This window comes from Equus quagga, chromosome 8 (genome assembly GCF_021613505.1).
Source record: "Equus quagga isolate Etosha38 chromosome 8, UCLA_HA_Equagga_1.0, whole genome shotgun sequence".
In the NCBI taxonomy this organism is placed as follows: domain Eukaryota; kingdom Metazoa; phylum Chordata; class Mammalia; order Perissodactyla; family Equidae; genus Equus; species Equus quagga.
The window spans coordinates 125537343-125545179 of NC_060274.1; the positions used below are offsets into that span (position 1 = coordinate 125537343).

Sequence of the window (7837 nt, forward strand, 5' to 3'; positions counted from 1 at the left end):
ACCAAGGAGCGGCCGTACGAGTGCGCCGAGTGCGAGAAGAGCTTCAACTGCCACTCGGGCCTCATCCGCCACCAGATGACGCACCGCGGCGAGCGGCCCTACAAGTGCTCCGAGTGCGAGAAGACCTACAGCCGCAAGGAGCACCTGCAGAACCACCAGCGGCTGCACACGGGCGAGCGGCCCTTCCAGTGCGCGCTCTGCGGCAAGAGCTTCATCCGCAAGCAGAACCTGCTCAAGCACCAGCGCATCCACACGGGCGAGCGGCCCTACACATGCGGCGAGTGCGGCAAGAGCTTCCGCTACAAGGAGTCTCTCAAGGACCACCTGCGCGTGCACAGCGGCGGCCCGGGCCTCGGTGCACCGCGGCCCCTCCAGGCGCCGCCGGAGCGAGACTAGGGCTGGGCTGGGGGCGGGGAGGGCCCGGCGGCAGGAGCAGGGGGTGGAGGCGGGCCTGGGGGCGGCCTGAGGATCCACCGTCCTGCCTGTGGTTCTCCCCCTCCCTCTGCCCGCCACCTGCTGGAAATCGGGAACAGGTATTGCACTCCAGACAGGGTCCCCCGAGGGTTGGGCAGGGGTCCCCTAGACCTGTCTGGCCTAAATGGACAGCCCAGCTCATCTCATAGGGTGGACCAAGGGGCCGGCTGAGCAGCTTCCCGCGGGGAGGGTGCCAGAGGGACAACGACGGGGTGAGGGGCCTTGGGCACCCCCCTCAGACAGCTCGTGTGCCCATTTGGCCTTTGGGGTCACAGATTGTGATCAGGGGAAGCAACGGGGGAGTCTGGGCACCCTCTGAGATAAGGAAGTAAGGTCCTAGGGTTAAGGGGCGCTGCAGAAGGAAGCGGAAGGTGACGGTGAGGTGAGGGATGTGCTAAGGGTTACTAACATCTCCGATGACAACACTGCCTCGCGTTTGAATAGCGCTTTATACTTTTTTAAACGTGTTTTCTATCCGTTATCTATTTCGCCCTTAGCCTATCCCTCTGAGGTAGGTGGAGTAGGGTTTTCCTGACTTGGTAAGTCAGGAAAGTGAGCTGCAGCTGAGATGGTTTACCCAAGGTCACACAAAAAGAGTGGCAGGGCTGGGCCAGGCTCTGCACCCCAGCGCAGTGTCCCCACCACACACTCTGCCTACCTCCGTGGTCTGAGAGACCTCTCTGGCCTTGCCTCTTCTGGTCTCTCTCCTCTCTCTGTCCCCTGACCCACCAAAAATAATCAGAAGCAACAGGGGGCCAACTCATGTGCTTACTTGGAATGGGGAGCAGATTGGCGACAAAATGCCCCAAGTTGTGCTTCTGAAAGGCTCTTATGTGGGCACTCCTGGGCAGAAGGGCCCCCTGCCCCCAGCCTGCCCTCCCCCGCTCCAGTCCCTCATCTGGTGCAGCAGCATCTTTGCACTGCACAGTAGTGACCTGGCCCTCCAGAGGCAGCTGGCGCCCTGGGTCAGACCTCACCCTGATGATTTATTCCAGTTTCCCAGGGCAGAGGGGTGAGGGAGAGGCTCGTGCTGCAGGAGCAGCCATCGAGGAAGTGAGTCTCTCCAGGAGGGCCAGGCAAGTGGGTGCTAGAGTCTGAGAGCCCTCAGTCTCTCTCCTGCCCTGAGCCTCCCAACTGGTGCTATCTGTTAACTGACCATGCTCACGGACATGGACACAGACCCTACCATGCTCCAGACCCTGCAGGCGCCCCAGGAGGCTCCCAAAGGACTCCCTTTCGTGTTGGTGCATCTGCTCCATGGTCCCAAGGGGACACAGGCTCCATTTCTGCGTCTTGCATGGCCAGGCACTGGGGTGGAGTGGCATGCCCCAGGACCCTTGTTTGTGTCAAGAATGACTTTTCCTGCTCCTCCCATCGATTCTGCTTCTCTCCCAGCCAGGGAGCACAGTGGGCAGCCAGCACCTGGCACCACGTTCGTGAGCGCTCTGCTTCTGCCCTTCCCCTCATCTGCACCGCTCTGCTTTCCTCAGACCCCTTTTTGCCATGCAAAGGGAATTCTTGAAATTAAATAAAAGGTGTCCAGATTGCAGACTGCATGTTCACGAGCCCGGAGGGTTCTCCAGTGTGGCTTCATATGGGAAAGCCCCCCTGGACTGGAATCCAGCTAACGAGGATTTCTTCTTTTCTTCATTTTTGCTTTTTGAAGGAGGCAAATCTTAAGAAATCAAGTTGAGATGAGAAATTAAACATAGAGAAGTTCAGTGGAGTTTTGTTAGAGCAGAAGGGGGCACTCCAGTGTTTTGGTTGGGAGGGGGCGGTATTCTGCTTTTCAAAAGCATATGCAGAAAATTAATATTTTCATAATCTAAATCATGGAAAATAAGACCCACAAAATTTTTTTTGGCTGTTGAGAGTATGAAGAAGGGGGGAAAATCACTATTGAGACATGGGTTTGAAACATTTGAGCACACAGCTCAAACCTATCCCTTTATTTTACCCTGAAGGAGCTGATTCCCAAAGAGCTTTAGTGACTGAGTGAGTGGGAGAGCCAAGACTAGAGTCTGGTTTCCTGCGTCCTGTGGTGGACCCACTGCACCCGGTGCCCATCAGCTACACCACGAGCCTCCAGCACCGGCCCCGGGAGAGCCCTAGAGTGCCCTCCACCTGGAGCTCAGCAAAGGTGGTGATACTCAGTGTGGACCTCTCCCAGGCAGCAAGGATCCTCTCTGTGGACCCTGCAATCCAGTCCACTTACTGAAGCAGGACAGGGGTCTTGCTTTGGGGATGGATTTTTATTTTCCTTCTGATAATGTGTTAATTAAAATTAACTATTTTAATTAAAAATTAATGCATGCAGTAAAAATTCAAATGGTAAAAAAAAAAAGACACAATGAAGAGTAAAACTCTTTCCTACCTGACTCCCTGTTGGGAAGCATTTGCTGCTAAGAGCTGCTTGTATGTCTTTCCAGAATTGGAGAAGTCAGGGCCTGAAGGGTGCATTGCTTGGGGCAGGGGAAAGGAGGGGGGAAGCATTGTGGGATGAGGATGAAACATGGCAGCGAGGCAGCAATTGGGATTGTAAGGCAGGAGGCTGGAGTTGCCAGTTGAGTCACAGCCCGGCCACGGAGGGCCTTGAATGCCAGAGCTGTTGCATAGATAGGCTGCCAGTGAGCCTGAGATCCACTGTGCCACAGACCCCCTGAGAGCCCCCTTAGAACTCCATAGAAGCAGAGTGCATAGCTCTAAAAGAAGGTCAGAGGATGAAAATGGAAGTCTTGAGAAGGCAAGTTGAAGCTACATACCAGTGAAAATGAAAAACCACAGGTAAAGGTATCTTACGATCAAGGGTTTGGGTACCATAACTGGCTCTCTGAGATCTGGTTCCTGGATATTGCATTTTGGCAGAGAGTAAGGGGGAAAAGGAAATGTCATACCAGGCACAAGATGAACCAGCCTGTGCCAAATTTTACAGTATTGGTCCATCTGATTGTTAGAAAAGCATGTAACAGAGCATCCTAGCAGGCCGGGGCCCTGATGGGCATGGTTGGGAAAGGCCATGGCATTCCATGTGCCACTGACTCCTTAGGGAGCCATTAAGGAAGGAGATTTCTAAAGCAGTAATTCTCGGGAAGAAGGGTCCTGGGTGTATGTCAGAATCTCACCCTACCCGACCCTGTGAGGTTTCCTTAGGTGCCCTTCCATAAAATCTAGCGAGGTGCTGGCACTGTGTCCTAAAGGTTGAGAACCTCTGTTCAAACCTCTTTAGGCATATTTTAAACCCACATCATCCCTCAGCATAATCATTTCAGTAGGTTTACTATCTCCTATTCTGAAAGAAGACTGTCGTTGAGTTGTCTCCCGTTCAAGATTCAAGGGAGATCCTATATCCAGACTTAGAAGTATAAGCCAGTGTTGGTTACCTGACTGTTCCTGCTCCTTCCGTCCCTATGGGGTCCATATCCTTTAACAGTAAAGTGGCTTGAGTCCCCATCCTACATGTAGTGTCAAAACCAGCAGCCTGTGCCCCACATCTCAAGGATTTGGGGGTGAGGAGAGGTTTGTTTTCCTTTGTTAACTCGTGCTTTTTGGATTCTCAGATTCACGTGTCTCTGCCTTCACGCTGCTGGTGCTCTCAGCTCGGTGTTACCCCAGGTGGTGGAGCTCTGTGCTTTTCCTCTGTTGCCTTCCCCAGATAAGATACTTCTGCGTGGTAGACATCCTTCAGAGGTTACAGAGAGGGTCTCATAGCCTAGTGCATGATCCCTTAAAAGACCTTGAACCATTCTGACCGTCAGGAGTTTCTCAGAATTCGCCTCTCCCCTTCTCAATCTTGTATCTTCCCTGCCTCTCCAACGAGTAGCTCCTCTCTCCCAGGATACCCAGGGAAATCCCCAAATCATCACTTACTATGGAGAGCAATTTACTTCTATCTTTGCTCACCTTCTGCCTTTAAAGCCTTGCCCTGGGGTCTCTTCTTCCATAATTAAAATGGCCAGTAAAACTCTTTTGCTAAACAAAACACTGTTTTCTCCCTCTGAGGAATTCTGTACCAGTTTTTAATCAATCAATTAATGAAGTTTTGAATAGATTTTTACATTAATATATTCAAGATTTTAAATGTATAAAAGGATGTGCCATAAAAAATCTTGTTACCCAGTCATCCAGTTACTCTACGGGAGGCTGACAGGCCAACCAGGAAAAAGGAGAAGTTTCTGGAAGGAGCTTGGAATCATTCAGACTCGGGAACAGTTGCATAACCAATCCGGGACAGAGATAAAAGTTGTCACTCATCTCTGCTTCTTTGTGTGTGTTGGGATCATTCTTTCAAACCAAGTTACTCCAAAAAAAAAAAAAAAAGGGGGGGAGACAGGACTGTTCCTGACTAATATTTACAGCTTCACCAGAAAGGAAATTAACTTGTTCCCTCAGCTCCACTTAGAAAAATTCCAAGGAAGGGGGGGAGGGCCGGAAAAAAAAAAAAAGAAAGAAAAATCCCAAGGAAGAAATCTGATTGGTCCAGCTTAGGTCATATGTCCACCCCTGGCTCAATTACTGTGGCCAGGAGGCGAGGGTGCTACGATTGGGCTGGCTTGAGTCAGATGCCTGCCCTTCAGTCATTGTGACGGGGCTGGAATTGTCATGGAACAAGATGGCAGCACCCATTCAAATTACAAGGCTAGGGCCCAGGGGAGAGCTGTCCCCAAAGAGAAGGAGGTGCATTTATGCCCAGAGGAAAGGAGAAGTGCACAGCTGACAAAGTGAACAGATATCCACTACACACATATATACAGCAGGGGGCAGCTTGAGCCAAGGTGTGTTCATTTTAGGATTCTCACTGACCTGGAAGCCTAGAGGGGCCTGCTCCCCAGGGGGTTATTTATGCAAAAGAAGGAGCACAAGAGACATGGTCCCTGCCATCTAGAGACTTGCAGGATAGCAAGGGGAACAGAATAAAAAGGGTCTCAACTAAGTGGAATAAAGCTGTGGTCAATAAACTTTCCTGAGTGAAAAAATGTTTGGCCATACATATATGTTAAAATATATGCTATAAGTCATACACAATAGAAAATTTAAAGGACAAGATAAATATTTTTAAGGCATTTTTAATTTTATATTATTTGTGATTCAAAGAATACTTTTTTCTGTCACAAAACATGAGGGTGTGGGTGAGATAATGTCTAAGGTCACCTTCAGCTCTGCATGTTACAGTCACGTTCCACAGATGTAGAGAGGACAGGATGCAGGTACTAAGAGTGCATTTTCTTGACTCCTCTAATCTCTACTATGACCAATGAGAATAATTATAACCTCATGTAAAACTTTATTTAAAGGCATGTGTCAAGATCTGAGTGTCATTGAGAAAGGACAAATGGGTAGCTTCTAGGAGACACAACAAGATGACATTTATCTTGGTGAATTCATTGCAGTTCAAGGCTTGGGCCTTGCCAAAGCAGAAACAAACCAGAAACGAGAAATTGCCTGTCCCTGAGTGCTTGTTATATGCCAGGCGTTCAGCTATGTAAGCACTTTACTTAGACATGTTATTTTTTTAAATTCCATCAACCACTCTAGGATGTGGTGTTCGTGTTCTCAGTGGGAAGACACTGAGGCAGAGTGAGCCTAAGCCACATCACTTAGTAAGCAAAGGAGCCAGGATGCAAACCATAATAGCGATAGGAGTGCTTCTTGAGCGCTTAACCTGTGACAGGCACTGTTCTAAGCACTTGAGTTGAACTAACGTAATCTGCACAGCAACTCTTTGAGATAAGCTACTATTCTTTCCCACTAATAGTGCGGAAATAGAGGTACCGAGGGGTTAATGACTTGCCCGAGGTTCACATCTGGTAAGTGGCAGAGCTGGGCTGGGGACCTGGATGGTCTCACTCCTCAGCTCCACTTTCTAAATCACTGTGCTACACCATCTCCACAAGCCCGCGAGACTGCAAACCAGTGCCTGGTGCTGCCTCCCTTGCTCAATGGAATTTTGATCTAAATATTTTTCCAGAGTTCCAGACTCAGAGTCAGGGATGCTCAATCATGCTGACTCTCCTGAGATTGATGGATAAGCCAGAGTATCAGTTAAATAGTTCCTAGGAGTACACCAGACATTTGCATCAGCCTGACCCTCATATTGTCTCCCAGTAGCTACACAGGAAACTGCATCATCCGAAGGCTGCCTGGTGAGCACAAGAAACAGAATAGAGGGCATGAGTTCTATAACTTAATGACCTCGGTATCCTATGTTCTGACCTGTCTGTCTCCACAGTCGTGATACATTTTTTCTCTGTATCTGACAGCAAGTTTTTGTTGGCCTGAGACAGTGGATCAGGCCCCCGACCGTATCTCTGTGGCTGTAGTTACCTCAGCCTGGCCCATTCTTTCTTTAGATGAATTAATGATTCAGTCAATCCTCTGTCTTTTCCTGGAGTTGACTTTTCCTATTCTTACTCTCTGATTCACCATCCAATCATTCAAAACTACTTACGAGCACTTTTGCGTGCAGGAAATAGAGGATATAGTGGAGGGACATTTTAGTGAAGGAGACAGAATTAACATGTAAACTAATGAAAAACAAGATTGTTTCAGATGGTGATAAATGCTATGAAAAATTTCAAAGACGGTAGCTAGATTGAGCATGGGGATGGAGGAGGTGTTGGGCTGTAGACAAGGTGAACAGGGAATGTCTCTCGGAGGAGGTGAAGTCTGAACTGAGCCCTGCATGCTAAGAAGGAGTCAGTCATGTGAGCTTTCTGTGGATCTTAAGAGTTTAGTTCTCAGGGGAAGCGCTTCATGCCTATCATTCGAGGTGGCAGTCCATTGCCTGACGATGTGACACAAAGTAGGCAAGTATGGCTGCAGTAGTGTTGTGTATTGGGTGATCAATTGGTAATGCAGCCATGCCTTCCAAAGCAAACTGTGAACTCGTCATCTAACAGGTAGGGTACTGGCTGGATTAAATATTTGAAATCGGGGCTATCTAGGATTTTCCAAGGAATGTGATTGCCATAACTAATAGGCTACAGTGGGTTGGCCTGGGCACCTGACCCTACACTTTGATATGGGAAGTACGTCTCCAGCTTCTAAAAAGCCAAATAACAGGTAAAATTTTGAAATAAAACCACTTGCCATTTGGGACTAAACTTCTTTTCCCCAACTAGATTATATGTTCTTCCCTCAGAGCAAAGTCTGAGTTTTATACATTGAATCCCTCAAAGCGCCTAGCAGAGTGGTGGGTTATATGTGGGACACACAAAGGCCAGTGGGTTTGCCTTAAATTTTGAACCTGCGCTGGACTTGGAGGGTCTCGCACGCTCGGGCCCGGAGCGCCGAGCTGCTGTTCACCCTCCTGCCGAACGGGGGCGCAGTGGGAATCCCGCGCGGTGAGGACGAGCGGCCGGAGCCC

The 7837-nt window shown here is 49.3% G+C and overlaps 1 protein-coding gene across 1 annotated transcript in view; it reads left to right on the forward strand.

Annotated features, from left to right (window-relative positions):
- ZNF282 (zinc finger protein 282) overlaps window positions 1-5435 on the forward strand; it is a 28007-nt gene extending 22572 nt beyond the window's left edge. Inside the window, exon 9 of the mRNA XM_046668989.1 lies at window positions 7-5435. Within this exon, the coding sequence (XP_046524945.1) occupies window positions 7-396 (390 nt within the window). The 3' untranslated portion in view covers window positions 397-5435. The remainder of the gene's footprint in view (window positions 1-6) is intronic.
- The last annotated feature ends 2402 nt before the right edge of the window (window positions 5436-7837 follow it).